The sequence below is a fragment of the Musca domestica genome, unplaced genomic scaffold (genome assembly GCF_030504385.1).
Source record: "Musca domestica strain aabys unplaced genomic scaffold, Musca_domestica.polishedcontigs.V.1.1 45, whole genome shotgun sequence".
Classification (NCBI taxonomy): domain Eukaryota; kingdom Metazoa; phylum Arthropoda; class Insecta; order Diptera; family Muscidae; genus Musca; species Musca domestica.
In genome coordinates this window covers 2,796,484-2,823,717 of record NW_026712335.1, presented here as the reverse complement: position 1 = coordinate 2,823,717, position 27,234 = coordinate 2,796,484, and the positions used below count along the sequence as shown (strand labels likewise).

General features: G+C 35.5%; 2 protein-coding genes across 3 annotated transcripts in view; one reads left to right on the top strand and one right to left on the bottom strand.

The window, feature by feature from the left end:
* Positions 1 to 2,763: 2,763 nt before the first annotated feature.
* On the bottom strand, positions 2,764 to 27,108 carry LOC101901124 (uncharacterized). The gene is made up of 3 exons (XM_059127415.1): positions 26,951 to 27,108; positions 22,385 to 22,547; positions 2,764 to 3,159 (listed from the first exon to the last, which is right to left on the bottom strand). The coding sequence occupies exons 1-3, from the start codon at positions 27,106 to 27,108 to the stop codon at positions 2,764 to 2,766; spliced, it is 717 nt and encodes a 238-aa protein (XP_058983398.1).
* The window catches only part of LOC101900947 (neurotrophin 1), a 42,860-nt gene continuing 22,942 nt past the window's right edge, over positions 7,317 to 27,234 (top strand). For both annotated transcript variants that reach the window (XM_059127524.1, XM_059127525.1), the window contains exon 1: positions 7,317 to 8,046. The gene's annotated coding sequence lies outside the window, so the exon portion shown is untranslated. The remainder of the gene's footprint in view (positions 8,047 to 27,234) is intronic.

Genomic DNA, 27,234 nt, shown 5'->3' with positions numbered 1-27,234 from the left:
GGAATTTTTAAATTTTTGCATTGGGGCTCTTTTCGTGGTAGGTTTGTGATAAAGATGTGGTCTTGGAAACGTGGACTACGAGTGCACGAAAAGTACTAAATAATACAATAGTTGGTACAATTTGGTATTCGGTGAACAGATAGTGCTGGCAATTTAAAATTTAGTTTGGGGTCCCTGTTTATGTGTAGCCTGGACGTATGGAGTTGGTTTCGGAAATGTGTGTACTATAACTGTACGGAAAGTACTGAATGTTACTATATTTAGTATTGGGTGAAGGGATGTAGATAAAATTGTAAAATTTAATATTAAGATTACTGACGATATCTGCGTTTGAGATTTGGCGGAGGTTTGGAAATGCGTCCTATTCTAAAAGTACTACATGTTACTAAATTTTTTATTGGGTGAAGGATTAAAATTGGAAACCTCAAATTTGATATTGGAGTCTCTGATGTGATATGGAATTGAGATGTGGAGGTGGGTTTTAAATGGTACTATATTTGTACGAAAAGTACTAAATAGTACTAAATTAGATATTGGGTGAAGGTATAGAGATAAAATTCTGAAAATTTGATATTGAGGTCACAGTCGGTTTTGAAAGAAAAATTGGATGTGAGTCGCTGTTCATGTGTAGACTGACCGTATTGAGGTGGTTTCGGAAATGTGTACAATAATTGTACGAAAAGTACAAAATGGCACTAAATTTGGTATTGGGTGAAGGTATGGAGATAAAATTCTGAAAATTTGATATTTACGTTACTAATGGTATCTGTGTTTGAAATTTGGCGAAGGTTTGAAAATGTGTCCTATATTAGTATGGAAAGTACTTACCAGTACTAAATGTGATATGAGGCAAAGAATTACGACTGGAATCCTCAAATTTGATATTGGAGTCTCTGTTGGTATATTGGTTTGAGATGTGGGGATGATTTTGGAAATGTGTACTATAATTGTACGAAAAGTACTACATTTTGTATCGAGTGAAGGGATAGATCGGAAATTCTGAAATTTAATATTGAGGCCACTGTTGGTTTTGGAAAGAAAAATTGGATGTGGGTGACTGTTCATGTGTGGTCTGCACATATGGAGGTTGTTTTGGATATGTGCACAATAATTGTACGAAATGCACTAAATGGTACTAAATTTGCTATCAGGTGAAAGAATAGAGCTGAAATCCTATAATTTGATATAGTTGTCACGTTTGGTATCTGTGGTTAAGATATGGAGCTGGTTTTGGAAATGTGTACTAGGATTGTTCGAAATGTACTAAGTGGTACGAAATTGGGTATTGGTTGAAGAGATAGAGCTGAAATGACGAAATTTGATATTGATGTCTCTGTGGGCATCTGGGATTGAGATGTGTACTAACAGTACCAAACTTGGTATTGGGTGAAGGGATCGAGCTGAAATTTGATATTGAGGTCACTTTTGGTTTTGGAAAGAAAAATTGGATATGGGTCGCTGTCTATGTGTAGCCTGGAATATTGAGGTGGTTTCCGTTAAATGGTACTAAATTTGGTACTATCGAGATAAAATTCCGAAAATTTGATATTTAGATTACTAATGGTATCCGTGTTTGTTTGTGTTTTGGAAATGTGTACTTTAATGGTTCCAAAAATACTAAGTTGTACTAAATTGGGCATTGGCTAAAGGGATAGTGCTGATATGCCGAATTTTGATATTGAGGTCTCTGTTGGTATCTGGGATTAAGGTTTTTGAAATGTGTACCATAATTGTAAGAATATTTGATATTAGCTGAAATTTGTTATTGGGGTCGTTGTGGGTTTCTAGGCTTTATAAACGGAGATGTTAAAATAGTTTGGGACAGAATAATTTGATGTGGGTCCATGGTGCAATGGTTTTACTAATAACCTCCTCGGTAAACTTTAAAATGGAAGATTTTTTGAAGATGTGAAAAGTGTTTGGTGTAAAGGGTGAACATTTTCCTATTATTCCTTCCGAAGGAGGATAACCTTGAAGTTCTAAAAAACTGGTTCGATGTATTAGGTATTGATTAAACTTTTTTATCAACTTGAATAAATTGTACTTTTGAGTACTAACAAGTAAAAAAGCTGTAAGTTCGGTCGGGCCGAACTTTGAATATCCTCCATAATTTGGAACGAATTTGGCAATTCTCAAAAACAATAAAATCCGTTAAAAGTTCTGTTAAAATCGTAAAAATACCGAATGTAGCTGTTATATTAGGGTCTATACGACAACATGGACCTGCATAACATTTGTCATACGCCATTACAATATTCAAATTCGGAACTTAAAAAAAAAAAACAAGTTAAAAAACAGTAAGTTCGGCCGGGCCGAGCTTTGAATACCCTCCACCATTTGGAACGAATTTGGAAATTTTTTAAAAAAATTAAATCCGTTAAAATTTCTGTTAAAATCTTAAAAATACCGAATTTTGCCGATATACGTCCCTACGACGTGAACCTACATAGGCTTTGCTTGTCATAAGCCATTACAATATTCAAATTCGAAACTTGAAACTTGAAATAAACGGTGAATAATGTAAAAGTAAAAATTGGATATATCAGTCTATTTTTTCTGGTAAACTGAGTAAAATGGTGAAAATCGGCGTAGTTCATCGCAAACCTACCCCGACAAAAGTTTGAAATAAAGTTCATTTGCAACGAACCGGCATTCTTTCGATTTTTTCCCAGAATTTGCATTAGGAGAGAATCAACAATTTATTTTACTTATAACAATTTAACTTTATTAACAAAAAACAGTTTTCTAACAAATTCCTTCTATTTAAACACGTTGACGGTAGACACGACGACGCAAAGTCTTGTAACGGTAGCCATCTTCAGCAACTTCGACAGATGGAGCTGGGGCAGAGGCGGCAGGTGGAATGTAAGTGTTGGCGGGGGCAGAAGCAGCTGGAGGAATGTAGGTGTTGACAGGAGCCGATGGGGCAGGGGCGGGAGCAGCTGGTGGAATATAAGTGCTGGCTGGAGCAGAGGCAGCTGGGGGAATGTAGGTGTTTGCAGGAGCGGCGGCTACAGGCACGGAACTGCTGTAACCAGCTTCACCACCAAAATCACCATGTACCTCCGTGGCAGCTGGAGCATGATAATCGTAGCCACCCAATTCGGAGACATCGGCCAAAACACAGCCCAACAAAGCCAAGGACAAAATGATGAATTTCTAAAAATTAAATCACAAAAATTTACGTTTTTTATAATTGCGAAAAAAATGTTTGGCAAACTTTGAAAATATTACCATTTTTGCAAAAGAGTTTAGTTTTTGTTTTACTTGTTCACTGCAGAACTATGAAACTGTTTGTGATATAGATTCGATATACGATCAAAGGTTTTTATATGTTTAATGTATTCATTTAAAATTCAAAACTTCATCAATGGATTTGTTAATTTTTTTAGGAGAATCTTTGACAATTCAATGCAAATTTCTGTGAATGATGAATTGTTTGCAAACTCTTAATTCCATTCACCCCAAAAGCTATAAATGTATCGTTTGTTTTATTAGTCGCAATAGAAACCGAACAATTATCATATTAAAATATTTGATTTCAAAATGTATTTTCCATACTTCCGAATATTTAATAGCAGAATCGGAACTTTATTAACAATATCCACATATTGTTTTTATGCACGTAGATATCTATGGATATTCTTTGTATTGAATAGGAGAGATAGAGCTTTTGTAAAATATGATGATGTAGGGTGCAAACATAAAATAATGGTGGAAGACAAACTTATTGGATGTAATTTGTGACCAACTGAAATAATAATAAATAAAAAGAAAACAGTACGGAAAAGTCAAAAGTCGGGCGGGGCTGACTATACATACACCTACATATTTAAAAACATATATATCGGAGCCGAGTTCCACCAAATGGAAACGTACGTCCCGAAATTCACTCCACTTAAGCAGGTATTAGCCATTATTTGCACAATACACTGAAAATCGGATGGGAGCTATATCAAAATCTTAGCCGTTTTCGATAAAATTTGGCAAGTGTATTTCCGATATCTGGTACCAGATATCATTGTTGTCGAATGCATATGCAAGCTATAGCTATATCTGGTACAATATTTTCCAAATTTGCTCTATTTCTTCTAGATTGAATTTCTTCGGATGTACCTAAATTCAGGACTTTTTGAAGGATATTGGCCATTTGGTGCACATTTAATAAGAAATCGGTTGAAGATATGTGTGGGACCTATATCAAAACCTGAACCGATCTTGATTAAATTTAGCAGAGGTATTTCTGGTTTTGATGTCGAATGTATATTACGAATTTGAGGGCTTAAACACCAAATCGGATGAAACATATATATAGGAGCTATTTCAATATCTAAACCGATGTTCACCGAATTCGATATGCTTGCTTCTAGACTAAATTCGGTCGGATATGAAAAAATTCATGTCACTTGGACTGATATTGGCTATTTGGTGCACATTTAAACTGAAATCTCTTAAGGATATCTATGGGTGCTATGTCCAAATCTGAACCGATTTTGATAAAATTTGATACACTTATTTCAGGGCTGTATCTGATATCTGGTACCAAAGATCATTGTTGTGGAGTGCATATTACGTTTGTGAGGGATTTTAAATCACAAATCGGATAAAACATATGTATGGAAGCTATAGCTATATCTGAACCGATTTACACCAAATTTAATACACTTGCTTCTAGACTAAATTTCGTCAGTTGTACCAAAATTAAGGAATTTTTCACATATATTGGCCATTTTGTACACAATTAACCCGAAATCGGTTGAAGATATGTATGGGAGCTATATCCAAATCTGAACCAATCTCGACAAAATTCAAATTTAAATTAAAATTACGCGTATGAGGGACTTTAAATCCCAAATCGGATAAAAACATATATTCAGGGTGAGATGAAAAAGCTGCAACCAACTTCAGACTGCTGTCATTTCAAAGCCACTCGTCCGACATCTGATAAAATTATTCCAGTGACAGCTCATTTTTATTGTTTACAATCGTACAAAAGCATTTTGTTGAGAATTATCTAGAAAAGAAGTTATTCGTGATGGAATTCAAGCGTGATAGTGTGATTTCTTAATATTTGCCTGGAATACCACAAGTGGCTGTCGTTAGAGCACTCCAGCATTTAAATGTGAATAAATCTTTTGTGTCTCTTACCATCGCTCGTTACCATGACGACGTCAAGGAAGTGGACGGAAGAAACTTCACCAGAAATGGTTCGAAAAGTAAAGAAGCGACTTGATCGAAACCCGCGTCGCAGTGGCCGAAAATGGCTCGTGAGCTGAACATATCGCAATATTCCATTCGGCAAATATTGAAAAATGAGCTCGGGTGAGGCCATGAAAGAGCTAAAGAGTTGCTTCGCATGGTTTTCTCTGATGAGAAATCAACAAAATGTTCGTGTTTACTTACCAACGAGGTCAGCTGAAAATGTACACCTTCGGTTGGCCACCAGAACTCAAGCGCCGGCCATGGTGATGGTGTGGGCTGCCATAACAGCCGATGGACGCTCCCCGCTCGTATTAACTGACCGTGGCATCAGAATAAATGCAGAATATTATCGCGAAAATATTCTGGAGGATGTATTAAAGAATTGGGCACGCAAACATTTTGGCCTCAGACCTTGGAAATTCCAACAGAACTTAGCACGCACCACCCAAGAATGGTTACAAAATGAGGTTCCTCGCTTCATTTCCAGCGCACAATGACCACCAAAATCTCCGGATACCAATCCGTTGGACTATTGTGTCTGCAGTATTTTCGAAAGCAAGGTTGGCACTAAAAAATACCAAAGTGTCGATCACCGCAAGGGAGCACTTCACCGGGAATGTGCCAAAATACCGCAGAGCAACATTCGGGTAGTGTGTGACGGTTTCATTTGCCGTTTGAAGGTCATAATTCGTTCCAAAGGTGACTAATTCGAACAAATCTAAACTTATTCTAAAATTTGATGCTATTTCCCACATTTTTTTGCTTTCATTCAATAAAATTTAAAAAAAATGTAAAAATGATGGCATTCGACTTTGTTGCAGTTTTTTTATCTCACATCTTCACAAAAGACCTCGTGTTATCAAAAATATTTGTATGTATGGAAATTCAAACTTTTTTTTTCAAAGTCTTAAGCCCTACGTGTGGGAGGTACCGGAAAATATGGCCAGATCTCTACTATCTTTATAACGGAACTTGCGTTGAAGGAAATACCAAGATGTACGAAGTCTGAATGGAATAGTGTGTTAATTTCGCGTTCTATGAGCTTCATGGATATTCAAAATGTTGACCCTATGCATGGGAGAGGTACCAGAAGGAATGTACCGATATATTGCCTTTTCACACCAGATTTTGGGTTAATAAAAATATTGTAATGTGTCCCGATGCTTATTTCCAATTTTTGATCGTTTTGGTTATTCAAAACTTTGACCCTTTGGGGGCGAGGTACAAGAAGAAATAATCCGATCTCTACCATCTTTACAACAGATCTTGTGTTGATGAAAATATTGAGACGTGCCAAATCTGAATGGAATCGTATGTTAATTTCGAGTTTTATGAGCTTCATGAATATTCAAAATTTTGGCGCTTTGTGGGGGAGGTACAAGAAGTAGTGGAACGATACATTTCATCTTCACACCAGACCTTGGGTTAATAAAAAATATCGTGATGTGTGTAATTTGAAGACAATCGAACTCTTACATCACATTTTATAAGACTTATAATCATTCAAAATTTTTACCCTTTATGGGGAAGGTACTTAAGGCACTGGGCCTATATATTCCATTTTCGTACCTGACTTAACACTGTCCATCTTCGAAATCAATCCAAGTGTGTTAATAATAATACGATGTGGTAAGTTTGTACCAAATCTGATTCTCCATTCGAGCACCAGCCAGCCGGAAGGACACCCCTAGATCGAAATGTATTTGGTCCAAAGAGACCTAGGGTATAAAACTGTTATTTCAATGAGACACGTTTTGGTGGTATCAAATGATATAACCCTCTGTAGCCAAATGACTGAGGGTAGTGACAGTGAAACTACCTGGAAGATAGCGCTGTATGCGCGAAGTCAGTTGTTATGGTCGTAAGGAACATTGTCTGATATAGAATATGCCAAGAGTTTTTACTCCTTTTTCTATAAAAAAAACTTGTCAGTTTACATTCAATAATATCTCAAACTTTTCATTATCTTTTACGCTCAAGAGAGCTTTTAGATAAACGTGTTCGAGTTCGACTCAATGCCATTCCACTCAAAACATATGTAAACAACTCTTCGGCTTTGCTTTTGGCCAAGACAATAATCAAATTGTTGCCATTGAAAGATCAGTTTGCGGTGAGAGTCAGACTGGCAATGACGTGAATAGCGGTCTACGGTTAACGGAGCATACCAATGCAACACGAACACACACACACATCTCTATGTGCAGAGAAAGAGGAAACAAAAAGAAAATTTTTAACCATAAATGTTTAATAAGACAGTCGGTGTGAAAACTGAAATAAATAAATGCTATTAAACCAAAACGAAAACAATAAGTAATGAAATAGAAAATCAAAGTAAATTACAGAAGCAAAAAACCAAACGTAACGAAACGAAACATTCAGATATAAAAAAAGAAAACCATTTCTCAATAATTATAGGTTTCAATCACTTGGTGAAGTGAAGTAATGAACACACACACAAACATAAAGAAGAAGAAGAAAAATATCGAATCAATGTAGAAAAAATATGATTTTGTTAATTAAATCATTAATGCAAATTATAAAGATGATCTCGGCATAAATGTTAACAAAAAAAAAACCCAAAGGCCATAGAAATATTTAAATTGCGTTAAAAGTGAAAATATTTGGAAGAAAGCCAACAAAAAAACACACTCTTCTTTATTTAATCAATACAAAAGAGGAAAAAAATCACAAGAATCCCCAAGCATACAAGTGATTTTGGATTAATACTCTCAATAGTGGACAGAACTGGCAGCCAGGCAGTCGATCGGGCCAAAACAAGAAAACCGTCAGACAGACCCACAAACAAACAACAGAAGCTCACTCGGTGGCAGCAACAAAACTAAGGTAACTTTCTACAAAAGAAATGAAGAAGACAACAACAATAAACAACGCAAACTAAAATTTTTATATGAATATTTTAAAGTGATTTCCAAGTGTCAATGGTGAAACAAGGCAGACTTATAGAAACACACACACACACTCGCAAATGCACACACTCTTGTGGGGTATTTAATAAAACGGCGCTGATAACACAATGTCTCACTTCTGGGGCTATTGTGTTTTTTTTATTGGCGTATTGGAAGTATGTGTGGGTTTTGCGTTTTTTTTTTTGTAAAAATAGAAAATTCTCAATCAGGTCACCTCTTTTTTCAACAATTGATTGTTGGTATGCCAGCACAATAGTTCTTTATGTCGTGTTTTTAACCGTTAACGCCAAGTATTGTGACAAAATTTATTCACATAAATAAACATATACAGCGAGCATAATAGTTGTGTGTGTGTGCGGGGGTATTTTTAGGTTGTCAGTCTCTTTTACTTTCGTTTAGGTAAATGGCATGACGTTCGTTGCTTAAGTCTTTTGTTTTGCGAAAATGATTTTTTTTCGCGCCAACTGTAGGTCATGTAAAAAAACTTCACCGCTACGGAGAGCGAAAGGTCTATATTATGTAGTTTTTGACCTAAAAATATTTGTAACATTCCGAAATAACGGACCTGGGTCAATGGAGGGTAAATTTATTTCTTCTCTCTTTTTGGTACTAATACTCTTAGGACATATCATACAACATTAATGATCGATGTTAAGGATGTTGATTATTTATTCACATTAATTAACAGAATTGTCCATACAATTTTGGTTGTCAATATGGGGCAAGGCTTTGGCATAATCCCTATAAATCCCCCCACTGTCATTCAGAAATCTTTTTCATTTGCCAATATTCGAAATTTTTTAATGAAATTAAGAGATTTTGACCATTTTGTTTGCGAACATTTCTAAGACTTTCCGTCCATTAAATATTAAAGCTAACTAGACTATATATATATATATATATATATATATATATATATATATATATATATATATATATATATATATATATATATATATATATATATATATATATATATATATATATATATATATATATATATATATATATATATATATATATATATATATATATATATATATATATATATATATATATATATATTTCAGGTTTATTGTGCAAATAATGGCTAATATCAGCCCAAAATGGAGTGAGTTTCAGGACGTACATTTCCATTTGGAGGAACTCGGCTCCGATATATGTTTTTGTCAATATAATCCTGATAATCCTGTATAAAAGATAAAAATGTCTCCGTCAAATGTAGTGAAAATCGGTTCAGAAGGGTATCATATAATCACTGACTTTTGACATTTCCTTACTAGTTTTAAACCTTTAATTAAATCAAGTAAAAAAGACCGGTCCGGTCAAGCCGAAATTTATGAAATCAATGGAATCTGACCTATTCTACTATTAAATAAACTCAAAATTGGACATATCATTATAGAGAACTCTAAATGTCAAATTAAAGTTGATTTTGTTAGATATTGGCGCAGAAACCTCCAAAATACTAACAATTTACTCAAAATTGGATGACATTAAAGCAAACAAGTAAAAAAGCTGTAAGTTCAACCTGGCTGAGCCTCGAATACCCTCCACCATTTGGAACGAATTTGGAAATTTTCAAAAAATAAAAACCGTTAAAAATGCAACTACGTGGACCTGCATAGGCAACTTTTATCATAATATTCAAATGCGAAACGTAAAAAAAATCGATGGATAATGTAGCTAAAATTATCAAAATACCGGGTATAGGGAGGTACCATGGGGGTTATAAAACGTGGACCTGCACAAACAATTTTTTGTCCTAGGCTGTAGTATCTATTACGAACTTCAAATACAAAATTTGAAACAATTCCGGTGAATAATTTCGCTAAAGTCATCAAAATACCGAATATCGGGATGCACCGTTATATGGGGCTATACGAAGACGTGAACATGCACAGACAATTTTCTGTCATAGGCTCTAGTATTCATTATGAACTTCAAATACCAAATTTGAAACAATTCTGGCGAATAATTTCGCTAAAGTCATCAAAATGCCGAATATCGGGAGGTACCATTATATGGGGCTATACGTGGACTTACATGGCCCATTTTCAATACCAAAAGTCCTGCAGACATAACATACATTTGAGTACAATTTTATCAATCTACTTCATTTCGTTCGGTAGGTAGAGTGATTTCCACAGACGGACAGACGGATTGACGGACAGACATCGATAAATCGACATAGAATTTTATGCTGATCAAGAATATATATATACTTTTTGGGGTCTAACATGTATATTTCGAGGTGTTACAAACGGAATGAAAAACTTAATATACCCTCCTTACAATGCTGCCAAGTAGGTGGCCTTAAAATTCCTAAAATTGGTCATTCCCTTAATTGTCCTATATCTCTGAATAATTAATATTTTTGCTAGATAGTGGTTTTCACCGGCTACGAACGCAAAATACCAAATGTTACTTGAACCAACAATTTAAGAATGTCCTTCTATGGAAAAACCTTCCTGTAGAGCCTTGATGTACATTTGGCTTACAAGGATGGCTCTACAAGGATGAGCTAATCCGAGTATAATGACTGTTTCCCAATTATCGGCAATAATCAGAGCTGTTGGTACAATTGTAATGTCTGGCGAAGCATAATATTCCTCCGCTAATAGGATTAAGCTAGATAGTTGAACCTCTTCCTGGGCTTTTATTACATAGGCACAACCACCTTAAAAATTACCAAATTCATCCTAAAATCGGGTCAGTAAATGCTTTTCTTAATTTTTTATTTATTTTTGCAATTATTTCCTCATTTTATGGCATTAAAAAGTTGAAAGTGAAATGTTGTTACAATTTCTAATTTTCTCTAATTTCAATAAAATTAACCAGTTTTCATTAGTACAGTTTACTTTGTTGAAAAGGAAAATGCATTTCACCAAACTGCATTTCTGGTTCTATTACGATCCAGTTTGTGACAAGTATCCCATATGGAATGCTAAGAAGATGAATGCAGCTTCATTGATGCGACTTGTCACCAAAAGCACTTACAAAAAAATATAACATTGCTGACTGGCATTGGTGACTGTTTATTTCCTCCACATTTGGATGTACGTTGCGGGACAAGGTGAATTGCACATAAATATTTTTTTAAAATCCTGTAAAAATATAGAAAATATTTGTGTTGCGTCGCACGGTTATTCTTAATTGAATTAATTTTTATTTTACTGCATACTGTAGCGTTTACACGAGAGGAGATTTTTCTGCATCTTATTCAAATTCAAACTTTGGATGACTTCAACTTTTATTGCATGAAAAATTAAAGAGTCAAGATTTCGCATAAATACATCTATTGCAGCTCATAGACGAGGGTTCTTAGGACTAATTTATTTAAAAAAAAAACTCCATCATTTTAATAATTTTTATACCTACACCACACAGTAAGGGTATTATGTCTTTGTGCAATTGTTTGTAACATGGAGAAGGACATGTACAGGTCGTATTTATTATCCGATTAAGATGATAAATTCCATATTCACCTAAGGTTTCCGGCTGAGAGAAATATTTAGTTGTAGTTTGTTTATTTTAGATTCTTTAATCGCTGACTTATTTCTCAAGTTATGACAGATAACAGTAATGAAAATTGTGGGTGAGATACCAGAAGGGCTTCGCAGATATATATGATCTTCACAACAGATCTTGTGTTAGCAAAAATGTTTTTATGTGTAAAATTTGAAGAAAATTGGATGGTTCTTTCGCATTGTTTTCAAATCTTGAAGAAATAGTCCGATCTCTATCATCTTTATAACAGATTTTGTGTTGATGGAAATATTGAGATATACCAAGTTTGGAATGGAATCGGATGTTGATTTTGATTTTTATGAGCTCATGTATATTAAAAAATTATGAGTCTTTGTGGGGGAGGTACCAGAAGGAGAGGACCGATATATCCCATCTTCACAACAGATCTTGTGTTAGCAAAAATGTTTGTAGGTGTGATGTATTAAGAGAACTTGATGCTTATTTAGGATTTTAAAAACGTTGTCGTTATTAAAAACTTTGACGCTTTCTGAGGGAGTTACCAGAAGGAATAATCCGATCTCTACCGTTTTTATAACAGATCCTGTGTTGATAGAAATATTCAGATGTGCCAAGTCTAAATTCAATCGGATGTTAACTTCCCGTTTTATGAGCTTAATAGATATTCAAAATTTCGACCTTTTGTGGGGAGGTACCAGAAGGAGTGGACCTATATTTTCCATCCTAACACCAGATCTTACGTTTATAAAAATATTAGGATGTGTGAAATTTTTAGACAATCGGACATTTACATCACATTTTATAAGAGTTGTAATTATTCAAAATTTTGACCCTTTGTGGGGGAGGCACTTCCTGGAGCGGAGCTATATTATCCATTTTTGCACCTGATCAAGAACTGAAGCGTGGACCAATGTATTCCATCTTAACACCAGACCTTGGGTTAATAAAATTATTGGGATGTGTGAAATTTGAAGACAATCGGACTCTTACATCGCACTTTATAAGAGTTGTAATTATTCAAAATTTTGACGCTTAGTGGGGAAGGTATTTGATGGAGTGGACCGAAATTGTCCATTTTCGTACCTGGCCTAGCACTTACGCAAATATTAGGATTTGCAAAGTTGGAGCAAAATCGGATTATTGTTTCTCTTTCTGTGCAGAAAATATATATTTTGAAAATTTCGACATTTTGTGTGGAAATTACCAGAGGGAGTGGACCGGTAAATTTTATGTTCAGATCAGAACTTGGGTTAATAAAATTATTGAGATGTTGAAAATTTAACATTTTGTGTGGGAGGTACCAAAAGGAGTGGACCGATATCGTTCATTTCCGAACTCGATCTAAGTTTGACAATTATATTACGATATACCAAATCGGATACTCTCTTCGAGAGTTATCATACGCAACAGCCAGCCAGACAGACAAACGGACGAACGGAAATCGCTAGATCGACTACAAAGTCTTGAAAAGGATTTGGTCCAAAGAGACCTAGGGTCTAAAACCGAGATCAAATGATATATACCCTCTGTAACCATATGATTGAGGGTATAAAATACCTAACCGTTTTTGGAAGATATTCTAAATACTTTTAATACACTCCACCATTTGGAAGGAACTTAAAAAAATATTTAAAAAAATCGTTATTTGGGGGCTATACGAAGACGAGGACCTGCATAAGTAGTTGTTTTTCATAGACTGTAGTACCGACTCCGAACTTCAAATACGAAATTTAAAATAATTCCGATTAAAAAAATTAAAATTCCGATTATCATCAAAATAACGAATAAATACAGTTACCGTTTTATGTGGGGTATACTAAGTCGGGGACCGGCATAGTAAATTTTCTATTTTAGGTTAAAGTATCCATTACGAAATTTGAATACGAAGTTTGAAACAATTCCGGTCTATAACTTAAAATTCCGGTCTATAATCATAAAAATACTGAATATTGGACTTACCGTTATATGGGTGCTATATGAAAATGTGGATCGACAGGCCCCATTTACGAACCTATCTTGCCTACCAGCAAAATACACATGTGTGCAACATTTTAATCTTCTATCTCAAATCGTTCGAAAGATAGCGTGATTATAAAAGACAGACAGACAGACAGAGGGACATCGCTAAATCGACCTCGAATTTTACGCTGTTGGGTCTGACAAGAGTATTCCGAGGACTTACAAATGGAATGCCAATGTTAATATACCCTCCATAGTGTGATGGAGGAAAAGATGGCAGAAAAAAATGGAAACTGAAATTAAAATTTGATATATGTTTATAGAACTCCTAAGTCCGGTCCATTTCTATCGGTCTCTATGGGACATATGCATGGCTGGGGACCGGGTTCCTCCGAAAGTCCCCATTTATTGCATGCCTCCACCCTAACATGACAACACTAATTTTTTCCTGGTTGACATTTCAAAATTAACAGCGTTTTGACCATTAAAAACATTTCACAAATATGTGTCAAATACATGAATACTCAGTAATTTATTTTCCTATCCAAAAAAGTGACATTTTAAATTTTTTTTTTTTTTTTTTTGGAATGAAGAACATTTTCGCTCTACATCTGATGTCATGGTTTCAAAACATAAATACATTAAGTACACAAATGACAAACCATATTATTATATACTTAAATAACTGATTTATTATGGCGATAAAAAAAAAACAAAAACATTAGAAAATTAAAAACTGTTTAAAGACCCCCTCCATAAATTGAGGACATGTTACAAATGTGCAAGGCTAGACATGGCACCTGGCGCAGAACGACAGATCTGCAATCTCTGAAGTATCACCCAAAGAAGATCGACATTGTTGGTTTCGTTGTTTGGTTGCATGGTTGGTTAACTCATTTTGCAACAACCAAGAAGAAGAAGGAGAAAAAAGAAAAACTAAAACAAAACAAGGAACATAATGCCACATTTGAGTTGAGCATGGAGCAAAAACCAAACATGCCAAAGACATTGGCACTTTTCAAAGATCGACCAACAATAGAGCAACGAAACTAACGATCAAACATACCGGTATAACAGCAAACTAACCGAGTAACCTAATAAAAATCCAACAACAACAACAACAAAACAAAAAAGCCTGATTTGATTTTCAGTTATTTTTCAGATTATTGAAACGTTTTTCGATTTCTATGAAAATATTTCCTTACAAAAGCATTAAAAAAATGCTGGCATTTTTTGTGATTTTTATTTATGATTTTTTTGTTATTATTGTCGATTTTACTTTTCTGCTTGATTTTCTTTCGTCGTCTTCGTTTTCTTTTCGTCTGATTTTCGAGGCGGAAGCATATTAGCGACTTAATTAATATGCAAATAACATGCAAAAGAATTCATCAAAACCGATCGCATGATGTCCGTCAACTAAGAAATTGCCAGCGGTGCTATTGCCCTTCAATTAAAGCGGCGTTTACCTTCCGGTATAGAGTTTTGGGATAGTGCAAAAAATGTAATTGCAGTTTAATTGATATTTGCCGGCAAAGAAAATGGACATGGAAATAATTGAAAAAAAAAAAAAAAATATTTAAAAAAATTGATAATACTCACATTGAGAGATATCAAATAAATATTTTTGAAAACATCTGTAATTCACCAACACCTGTGTTCGTTACTCGTTTTTAATTTGTTTTGCTCATCCCTGAAGATTATCACCAATTGTCTATGACCATGGACTTCACATTTTTTGTGAAAGTTTTCATTTGGAATTTTACGTTTGAATATTTCTAATGTCTTGTGTTGCGTCACTTGGTTGAGGTCCAAGCATGCTTAAATTTGTTAATTATCAGTGTGGACAAGAATGCAGCTGTAGGTTCATGGCTAAATGTTGGGAACATTTGCAAATACACTACCAGTAAGAAAAGGACAACTGGTGGTCGGGTTGACTTTATCATACCCTACACCACTATGCGTATTTAGCGGAGCTATCCCTTAAAAGAATACGTTTTTATTGTAAACTAGCTGAACCCGGTGCGCTTCGCTACCACTTTTGATTTTATATGCATTCAAAATTTTATTTACGAATATATGTTGGTTAAATATAATTTAAAAAAAATTACTTTTACACCAAATTCCGCCACACCTTTCATATTTCATTAAAATTGGTGCGTCAAATATGTGAAATCGGCCGAGAATATATATGGGAGCTATATCCAAATCTTAACTAATTTTCAATTAATTTGTCACATTTATTATTTTAACCAGACATTCTGCATTTCATTGGTATCGGTCATATATATCATGTTTGGTGCATAACATGTATGAAATCGGCCGAAATATATATGTTAGCTATACCCAAACCTCAACTGATTTCAATATAATTTGGCAATTTTATTCTGGTGCTAGATTTTGTCTCTCTCTCTCTCTCTCTTTATTTTCTAATCAAATCCTCGTTACATATTCCAAATTTCTTTGGAATCCAACATACATATCGTGTATGGTGCATAAAATACATGAAATCGGTCGAAAATATATATGAGAGCTATATCCAAATCTGAACCGATTTTAATATAATTTGACAAATGTATATTTGTTTTAATTTCCGATACACATTCCAAATTTCATTGAAATTAGAGATACATAGCGTGTTTGGTGCATCAAATACATGAAATCGGTCGAAAATATATATGGGAGATATATCCAAATCTGAACCGATTTCAATATAATTTGGGAAATCAATTTTTTAGATAAAATCTATGACACGTTTCAAATTTCATTGAAATTGGGGATACATAGCGTGTTTGGTGCATCAAATGCTTGAAGTCGGTCGAAAATATATATGGGAGCTATATCCAAATCTGAACCGATTTCGATATAATTTGACAAATTTATTTTCGGATCAAATCCCGTCACACATTCCAAGTTTCATTGGAATCAAACATTCATATTGTGTTTGAGTCATCAAATAAACGAAATCGGTCGAAAATATATATGGGAGCTATATCCAAATCTGAACCGATTACAATATAATTTTTCAAACTTATTTTTGTTCCAAATTCCGTTACGTATTCCAAATTTGGAGACTGTATCTTCAACCAATCAATAGATATGTGCATATAAAATCTAAATTTTTGGTAGGTACCTCCGATTCTGATGCCAAATCTCAGGTTCCAAGTGGAAATTCAAAAATGTATATAGCCTATGTTACTTTCAGGCGATGTTGCAGTATATATGGAAATTTTCAGGAAAATCTATTCAGCGGTTTTCGAGTCCATAAATTACAAACAAACAAACAAACAAACATACAAACATTTTCCTCTTTTATAGATATAGATTTTCCTCTTTATACCCTACAACACTATGTGTTGGGGGTATTATTTATAGATATAGAAGAGAAAGAAGATTGGTGGGAGGAAAATAATACTAACTTTAAACGAATGCCTATTTAGGCTTTAAATGTGTGGTCGTCCACAAGCTCTCGTGTCAACTGTTACTGATATGTCTTAAATAATAGTTAAATATAAAATCGGATGAAACATATATATCCATACCTGGCTGGCTTAACCCTACACAGAACTTGACTGTATAATTCAAAATATTAACTAATTGAAACAAGTAAGAAAGCTTAAAGTTCGGCAAGGCCGATCTTCGAATATCATCCACCATTTGGAACGATTTTGGCAATATGGAATAAAAAAAAATAAATAAATACGTTAACAATTCTGTTAATTAGGGTCTATACGACGACGTGGACGTGCATAGGCAATTATTGTCATAAACCATTACAATATTCAAATGCGAAACTTGAATAAAAAATTCGATGAATAATGTAGCTAAAATCATGGAAATTCCTTTATATTAGGGCTATACGTAGACGTGGACCTGCACAAACAATTGTCTGTCATGGGCTGTAGTATCCATTACGAGCTTCAAATACCAAATTTGGAACATTTCCAGTGAATAATGTCGTTTAAATCATCAAAATATATGCTATACCAAAACGTGGACCTACATCACCCACTTTCAATACCAAAAGTCCTGCAGACATAATACACATTTGAGTAAAATTTTATCAATCTATGGTGGAGGGTATAAAAATATATATCGAAGTCGAGTTCCACAAAAAAGGTTTTATATGAGAGTAACATCCAAATCTTAGCCGATCTCGATAAAATTTGGCATAGGTATTATCGAGTTCCATCTGGTACGATCTGGTACGGGCTGATATTGACCATTATTTGCACAATAAACCTGAAATCGGATTAAGGTTATATATGAGAGTAACATCCAAATCTTAGCCGATCTCGATAAAATTTGGCATAGGTATTATCGAGTTCCATCTGGTACGAAATATCATTGTTGTCGAATGTATATTAGAATATGAAGGACTTTAAGACCAAATCGGATGAAACATTTATATGAGAGCTATAGCTATATTTGAACCGATTTTCCAAATTAAATGTACTTGCTTCTAGACTTAGTTCAGTGGGATGTACGAAAATTCACAACAGCCAATGGTCGCTCTCCGGTCGTATTAATCGAACGTGGCATCAGCGCACAATGGCCACCAAACTCTCCGGATTCCACCCTTTGGACTATTGTGTCTGGAGTGTTTTGAAATGCAAGGTTGGCACTAAAAAATACCAAAGTGTCGATCACATCAAGCAAGCGCTTCGCTGGGAATGGGCCAAAATACCGCAGAGCACCATTCGGGCAGCGTGTGACGGTTTCATTGGCCGTTCGAGGCCATAATAAAAAACAATTAAAAATTATGTTCAACAAATTGATGTTAGTTTTCCGCTGGACTGAGTTTGACAATTCGCACCAATTTGGAATGGCTTCTTGCCAGAAAATGATAAAATCTGAGAAAATAGCGCAAAAATATGTCATTCTTTATACCTTACACCACAAGGTGGTCAGGGTATTATGTCTTTGTGCATTTGTTTGTAACAGGCAGAAGGAAACGAGATAGACCCATAGTTCCTTTTGTTGATCTGCATAGAATCACATTCTGAGCCGATTTATGCATGTCCGTCCGTCCGTCTGTCCGTCTGTCCATGTATTTTTGTAAACAAAGTACAGTTCGCCCGATCCAGATGAAACTTTGCACATTTGTTTGGCCCAAGGACGAACCCTATTGAAATTGGAAATAATCGGCCAAAATTTAGATATAGCTCCCGTATATATCTTCGTCCGATTTGCCTTTTATTGTGCACCAAACGTGTAATATCAGCCCGAATTGTATGGAATTTTGCATATACACCCAAATTAGGTCTGAAAATATGTATGCCAAATTTGATCGAAATCGGTTCAGATATAGCCATAGCTCTCATGTATACTGTTCATCCGATTTGTCATAGTTGTTACCCACAGCCGTAGTATGCACTCCGTAACAACGATATTCAGGGAAATATATAAAATACAGCTCAGAAATATCTTTGCCAAATTTTATCGAGATCGGTTCAGATTTGGATATAGCTCCCATATATATCTTTATCCGATTTCAAATCAATTGTGCACCAAATGGGCTATACAATTCCGAATTTAAAAGATACAAATGCTTCGGCATATTTAGTCCTTTGAACTTTAAATTATAATTATAACCATAGCGTGTATGATTGAATTCTCCCATAAAATCTTTTAATTGTTATGTGGAGTTCTAATAAATTAGCAAAGTGGTGTAGGGTATCATAAAGTCGGCCCCGCCCGACTTTAAGACTTTCTTTACTGGTTTTTTTGAAGATGAATATTTATGGATTTAAACGGACTTTTGCAGGAGAGAGTTACGGACAGGGCGGAAGTGTAGCATTTCGGATGATCATTGGATTATATCTCTATGTTGTAGTGTTCCTCCCAACAAATTTTGTGGAAAAATGTGGCTAAAACCATTCCAATATCGAATATCGGGAGCTACCCGATATGGGGAGATTCCAAAACGTGGACCAATATATTTTCAATATCAACCATCCTAGACACAATACAAATTACTGTGCCAAATTCAAAAGCTCTTCGTTCAATAATGTGGGCTGTATAGTGATTTCAACAGACAGATTGACAGACATGTGGACATCGACTTAGAATTTTATGCTGATCATGATATATGACGAATATTTAGAGGTGATAGAGAGGGAATGACAAATTTAATATACCCTCCTTTCAAAGGTGGAGGTATAAAAACTGGGGTGTTTTAAGATATAGGCTACTTCAAGGTCTGTTGACTGCGAGCCTATTTCCAACGGCTTTCTCATTTTCTTCAATATTACAATGACTAGGTCTCCAGCAAAAACGGAGAATAGTGTGCAGATTTTCCATAGCCATTGTATGTACATCGGAATTGATTGCAGGAGAATCAATAGCTTTAAGAGCCGCTTGACTATTCACCTAAATAGTCATCGATTCAGTTACCAGTTTTAATCATATCTGACTCCATATCTGATTCCAAAGTCTTTGCCTGAAAAACACTGCACTTGCCATTAAACTTGAAGGTGTAGGCCATTCCTAGTTGCTATCAGGTGAATCCGGATGCCGTTTCTTCTTTCATCTTTAATCCGTCTGAAAGAACAATTAGAAGTAGGATTCTCTGCTCGGAATTCTGTCAACAAATATGTAATCACTGTTCCGTCTGTAGTTGGTGTGCAAGATTTTTTTGCGGATGTTAAATATTTCTATCAATAATCATCAATATAGGCATATATATTGGTGTAGACGAAATAAAATATTATTAGTGCAAATACAATTTATTATATCCTCAGTCATATGGCTAGAGAAGTAATATATCATTTAATACGGCCAAAATGTGCCTCGTCGAAATAACGATGTTAAACCTTAAGTCTATTTGGACCAAATCCATTTCAGGACATGTGGAGTGACCTACCGACGTCCCTCTGCCTGTCTGGTTGGTTCGCACAATAACTCTCGAATGGGGTGTCCGATTTATTTCAAACTTGGTACATCGTAATATTATTATCAAGCTCATATCGAGTTCGGAGATGGTTGATATATGTTTACTCCTTCTTTGACCCCCCTCACAAAAGCTCGAAATTTCCAAAGAAAATATGACTGCATAGAAGAGAAATGATCATCCAATTTTGCTCTTACTTTGCAAATCCTAATATTTGTATCAGTTCTATGTAAGGTGCGAAAATGGACATTATCGTTGCACTCCATCAAGTACCGCCCCCACAAAGGGTCAACATTTTTATTAACCATGAAGCTCATAAAGCGGGAAATAAGCATCACATTCTTTTCTAATTTAACACATCCAAACATTTTTCTAAAACAACCCTTCTGGAACCTCACCTACAAAGCGTTACAATTTCAAATACTTATATCTGTCATAACTTGCGAAACAAATCGGCGATTCTATAACACTTGCTTTATCTAAATATTTCTCTTTACCAGAATTTCACATACAACTGTATATAAATGTTCGATTTTTTTGTAAAGTTTCTCATACTAATAGTTTTATCTGTATTATATGAAGTAGAATACTTCGGTCCGCTATATCTCACGCATATTTTCACATTTTCACGCATATTTTCACATTTTCCAAAAATTTGCACATATGTCATATAAAGTATAGTAAATAGTCGATATAGTCCAAATCTGGCACGTTGTAATATTTCTATCAGACTTGGACAATATTGGCCATTTACTTCGAAACCTCTCCCATAAAGGGTCAACAGTTTGAATAATCATGACTCAAGGAGGGGACGGAGCTGTAAGAGGGAACTCTTCGCTATTTTTCTAAAAAGACAAGCCCATGGAAATTGTCAAAATTTCCACTCAACAAAATTTTGAATTCTACTAAAATATAATACCGAAGGAACAATAAAATAGCGCTCCATAGATGGTCCTTTTGGGGATAGATTGGATGTACATTTTCCTTCCTGTTTTTATGAAAACCAAAATGATTATTTATTTAAGAACAACTAATGAAATATAACTTTCCCTAAATAATATTTTGTTTTAGTTTGAGCTGCAGATGTTTTCAACAATCGTGATTTTGAATTTTCATCTTTGCTGTCAACACCTGTCAAATGCCTATCATAATTGAGGCATTATTTTTGAAATCAAAATAAAATTTTGGCAGATGTTCCAAAATGTTATTTTAATACAGCAACGTATTACTTTCACAGCCCTGCTACGAATGTAGCAGTGAAAGGATAATCACGACCGATTGTGTTTTTTTTAATTCCAACAAATGGTGTTTTACAATCTAAGCTTAGAACAAAAATAACATTCAAACTAACTATTTTCCTTCTGCCTTTCCCTCTCCGAATCGAATAAGGAAAGACTTGCAAACTTTCATATTTCAACATTCCCCCCATAACAAGTTGCATAAATACATCAATTCCATCTGTCACTGTCCGCATCCTTGCGTGTGCTGACCCACCATATCTCGCGTTATTTGTTGAAAAATACAATATTTACAAAATAATAATAATAACAATAATATTTGGTGATAGTAATAAATTGCATTTTTCGAACATCGGTGTTGTGGAGTGACAACCAAAATAACTCGTTTCTTCGACCATATTTGGAATTGTCGAATTGTCACATCAGGGATTTTTGTTCGCAAATTTATATAAAATGACAAAAATTACCAACTGAAGAAGAGACATATTTTTTTGGCTAATGCCTTTTGTTGCATGCAGCTGTTTAGTAACCAGCGTTAATGTCAATGGCTTTTGCGATTCAAGGAAAGTGAATTCCTTGGCCATGCAAAAAGGCTGATGCTGCAGCAGGCTTCTGCCGGTGGTGATGCTTTGACTGGGATGCTATAACATCTGTTGTTAAAATTGCACCGCCATACATACAACATACCACGGGAGCATCGATGGCTCCAACAGCACTAGACCACCACTACCACCAACACATAAGTTACCACCAGTTGCCTCTTCATTGACTGCTAATCGCAAATGATATTTCAAAACGTGACCTACGAAAACAAAAGTGAAACTGATGCATGAGGCTTGGAAACTGTGAGCAGAAGTCGGAGGAATCTAATAACAATGAATATGGATATATGGATGCGCTTTAGTTCGATGTTAATTCAGTGAATGAATAAATCCTGCCCATGTTTAACATTGAAATTCGTGAGACAATATTTGTTTGGTGTTTTGGAGGTTTTTCTGATGGTTGAGTTTGTTAGTGCGCTTCCTCCACCAGCCAGCCTTTACGCTACCATGGCCTTTTGAACCGTTAGATTGATACCGAAGACCCACCTTAGTTAGGGCACAGTGGTTGGAACTAGCTTTAATATAAATTGAAATACAAACAAGTAAGCAAAGGCTGTAGTCGTGCGGGGCCGACTATGTAATACCCTACAACACTGCAATATGTTAGAAGCCCCCTTATGCCCAAATCCATATTGGAAGATTTCGCTTTTGAAATTAGGATTTTGACTATGGACATTTGCCTAATATTTATGCACTCCGTCGTGCTGTAAGTTGTTGTAGTCCATTTTACAGCTAAATATAATCCAATGGTCATCCAAAATGCTAGAATTCTTCCCTGTCCTTAACTATCTTCAGGCGTGTCGATTGGCTTCAATTGTGTGATCGGTTGTTTTTGGTTAATTTGAACCCCTTAATATTATATATCATATATCATCTCCAAAAGCAAGAAGCCCCTCTGTATCTCCAAATTTATACTCATTTATATGATTTGCTTGTCTACGATATTTGGCTATATTCGTCAACGAAATCAGCATAAAAAAAACCTGAAGTTTGCCTTTTGTGTATTTCGGATAACGCCTATAAGTATTGCTGGTATTTTTTTCACACAAAATTAGTTGTCCATTGTACCCGCTGTCCTAAACTCTAACTTTATGCGGGATTTCGTGTCCTTTGGTTTCTATTTGTAACCTTTATAACGGCTGCAAAATCAAGAAACTTTTTAGTTGTTGGTCCATTTCAACCCCGAATATATTGCGGACATCTTTAAAAACAATAGGCCTAGCCCTTCTGAGCCTAACCCTACCCTTGTGAAAATTTTCGTGAGGATTGGACGATATTTGCAATCCTTATATAATAACCCCAACCTGTGTTGTAAGGTGAAAAAATATTAAAAAGGCAAATTGAAAAAAATCGCATGCGATAAAAAATATGAAAAAATAAAAAAAAAATGTCACAAAATACTACAAAATCTATATTAACATAATTATTGGCGTATTTTTCTGCTATTTTTTAGAGTTTTTACTTTTATGTCAAGAGGGCATTCTGATCTGACAAAATTTGGCAAAATCGGTCCAGCCGTTCTTGAGATATAAACATTCTAGCTATCATCCCCTTTCTTCGTATATACACATTGTGTATATTTCGCTATATATATCCAATATATTTACTATCGGCATCTACGTAATCTACGTATTGACCTGTTCGTCTATTTGTGATTTCGCCGAGATTAAAAATATTCGCGGTTTAATAGAAAATTTGACTTTTATTTAACACAAATGTTGTGGCCTATTTCACCCACTAAATATTACCCGATGACCATCAAAATTTTAAGACTTGCCCAGCCCTAAGCTCTAGCCCCATGCTAACTTCTGCTTTGATTGATCTATAATTGCGACCTGTAGAGCAACTGCAAAATCAGGAATTTTTTTTATTCTGACCCTAGCCCCACCTCCATTCTAAATTTCGTGAAGATCGGCCATAATTGCGGCCTGTAGAGTGATTACAAATTAACATGGACAGACGGTCAGACGGACGGACGTACATACATAGCTAGATTGACTCAGCTCGGCGAGATAGGAAGATCCATATATACTTTCCTATGTGGGAAACCAACATTTCGAGGTGTTACATAATTTTTGGTCCAATCAAACTTAAAATACCCCCAACACATAGTGTTGTAGGGTATAAAAATGTAAGTCAGAATTTTTATAAAATTTCACAGATATAGGTAGATATTTGTTGTTGAAACACTTCGTAATGCTGTATCTTTCGTGTTCTGATTCTGACTCCAATATAGCATATCGTTGGGAGTAAATCATTACAGGGTAATATAATCAAACCAAATTGACAAATTATCAGTGGGCTTTGCCGACAGATGTATAATTTCAGCCAATGTTCGATTTTTTAAATATATTTTGACTTCTGTTATGATTATTCAAATCGTTTACCCTCTAAAGAGTAGGGTGCGAAGGAATGGACCCATATTGACCATTTCGTATTGGACACCACTAGATCGACTCCAAATGTTCTGAAACGGATTTGGTCCAAAGCGACCTAGCGTCTAAAACCGTTATTTCTACTAGGCACGTTTGACCGTATCAAAAGATAGCCATATGGCTGAGGATATAAAAACCACGTAGGACAGAAAAAAGTCAGTCGGTGCCGACTTAACTGTAGCAATTGGCAATTTAAGTATAAATTGCGTATTAAGCTTTTGAGCGGTTTAAATTTAAAATCTGTTGAAATTAGTCTATGAAAACAGGTTTATTGAATGAAAGCAAAAATGTTGGATATAGCATCAGATTTTAGAAAAAGGTTAGATTTGTTCGAATTGGTCACCTTTGGCACGAATTATGGCCTTCAAACGGCCAATGAAACCATCAGCCGCTGCCCGAATGTTGCTCTGCGGTATTTTGGCCCATTCCAGTCGAAGCGCTTGCTTGAGGTGATCGACACTATTTTTTAGTGCCAACTTTGCTTTCTAAAATACTTCAGACACAACGGATTGGTATCCGGAGATTTTGGTGGCCATTGTGCGCTGGAAATGAAGCGAGGAACCTCATTTTGTAAACATTCTTGGGTGGCGCGTCCTGATTGCGATGGTGTTGAGTCCTGTTGGAATTTCCAAGGTCTGCGACCAAAATATTTGCGTGCCCAAGGCTTTTATACACCCTCCAAAATATTTTCGCGATAACATTCGACATTTATTCTGATGCCACGGTCGATTTATACGGGTGGAGAGCTACCATCGGCTGTTATGGCGGCCCACACCATCCCCACGGCCGGCGCTTGAGTTCTGGTGGCCAACCGAAGGTGCACATTTTCAGCTGACCTCTGTGGCAAGTAAACACGATCATTTTATTTGTTTACAAACTGCTGGACAAAGAAAACCAAATTCGGCAGTTCACCACTTTCAGTCTATTTTTTTCTGTTGCGGTGTATGTTCTTGCACTTTTTGGAATTTCAATGGCTTTACCCCGAGCTCACGAGCCATTTTTCGGCCACTTCTTCGCTTTTCGTTTCGCTTCTTTACATTTCTTCTGATGCTGCTGTTTTCTTCCATCCATTTCCTTGACGTCGGGCTACGGTACCATATAGATTCGATTTTTTTATGGAAAAATTATGTTCAGCGGTATGTAAATAAGCAGAATTGTCGATATTGGAGTGATTATCATACAAAAGCTGCCAATACACCAAGAGAAGGTCACACTTTGTTGGGGTCTATGGGCTGCTGGAATCATTGGACCGACTTAAAGCTCATGTCTATAGCAATTGGTATGCTTCTGCCCAGCCCTAAACTATAGTCCATTTTAATGTATTTATAATTTGATCGGGATTAAAAATATACGCGATTTAATGGTAATTTTTATTTATTTATTTTTTTACATAAAAGTTATGGTCTTTTTTACCCGCTAAATACTATCCGATGACCATCCAACTTGGTAGGCTCCTGTCCAGCCCTAAGCCATATCTCCATGCTAAATTTCGCGTCAATTGGTCTATAATTGTAGCCGTAGAGCAACAGCAAAATCAAGATTTTTTTTGTTCCATTTCAACCGCTAAATATTTTGCGATCAACTCCAAGAACAATATACTTCTACTTTGATCCTATTGCCACCTCCATTTTCAATTTTGTGAGGATCGGGCTATAATTGCGACCTTTAGCTTGATTACAAATTAACATGGATAGACGGACGGACAAACATAGGTAGATCGACTCAGCTCGGCGAGATAGGAATATCCACATATAGTTTTTCTCTGTCGTGGATCAATATTTCGAGGTGTTACATAATTTTTGGCCCAACCAAACTTATAATACCCCCAACACATTGTAGTGTATAAAACAACGATATTGTTCAGGACATTAACATTTCTTTAGTACACTGTGCCTCAAATCTCAAACCAACAGCACTGGAAGAAAACAAAGAAATCGGTTAACCTTTTGCAGCTACCCTGGTGACTGGATGTCTTCTATCCTTTGAGATGTGCAATATATGTTGGCTGATGATGCCATTCGAACTGCAAAACACAACACAATGGAGGGTTTTTTTGTCTTCTTCTTTCGATTTGCAATGACACTGCCTACCAACATCATCGTCATCATTATTGCCGTTGATATGATCAAAATTTATTTATTTTATAAGAAACAAAAATGTTTTGAAGTCAAATTCCGTTTGCCAATGATACTCCGGCTGCGAAACTTACCTTAGAGACATGTAGTGTGGAGGCGAACTACCACTTTCATGCTGATATAACGGGTAACAGCATCCTTTGCAGGCTAACGTCATGCCTTTGCCTTTGCGGTCTGGCGTTAATTTATGATGCACACCTGTATTTCTGATTACATTTGTCTTGGAGTTCATTGATGCTCAACGAGGATGATGGCTACCATGGCCACGATGCTGGCACATCCTAAAATTTTATTCGATATTTTTCACTTGACAGCGAGTACAACAGAGTAAGGCAAACGATCGCAAAGGTCGTGTGGG

Excerpts from the sequence above, each read along its gene's own strand:
- LOC101901124 (XM_059127415.1), bottom strand. The coding sequence starts at position 27,108 with ATGAACTCCAAGACAAATGTAATCAGAAATACAGGTGTGCATCATAAA. Across the intron at positions 22,548-26,950 it reads CCACACTACATGTCTCTAAG|TTTCCAAGCCTCATGCATCA; the intron begins GTAAGTTTCGCA and ends TTCTGCTCACAG. Across the intron at positions 3,160-22,384 it reads CGATGCTCCCGTGGTATGTT|AAATTCATCATTTTGTCCTT; the intron begins GTATGTATGGCG and ends TTTAATTTTTAG.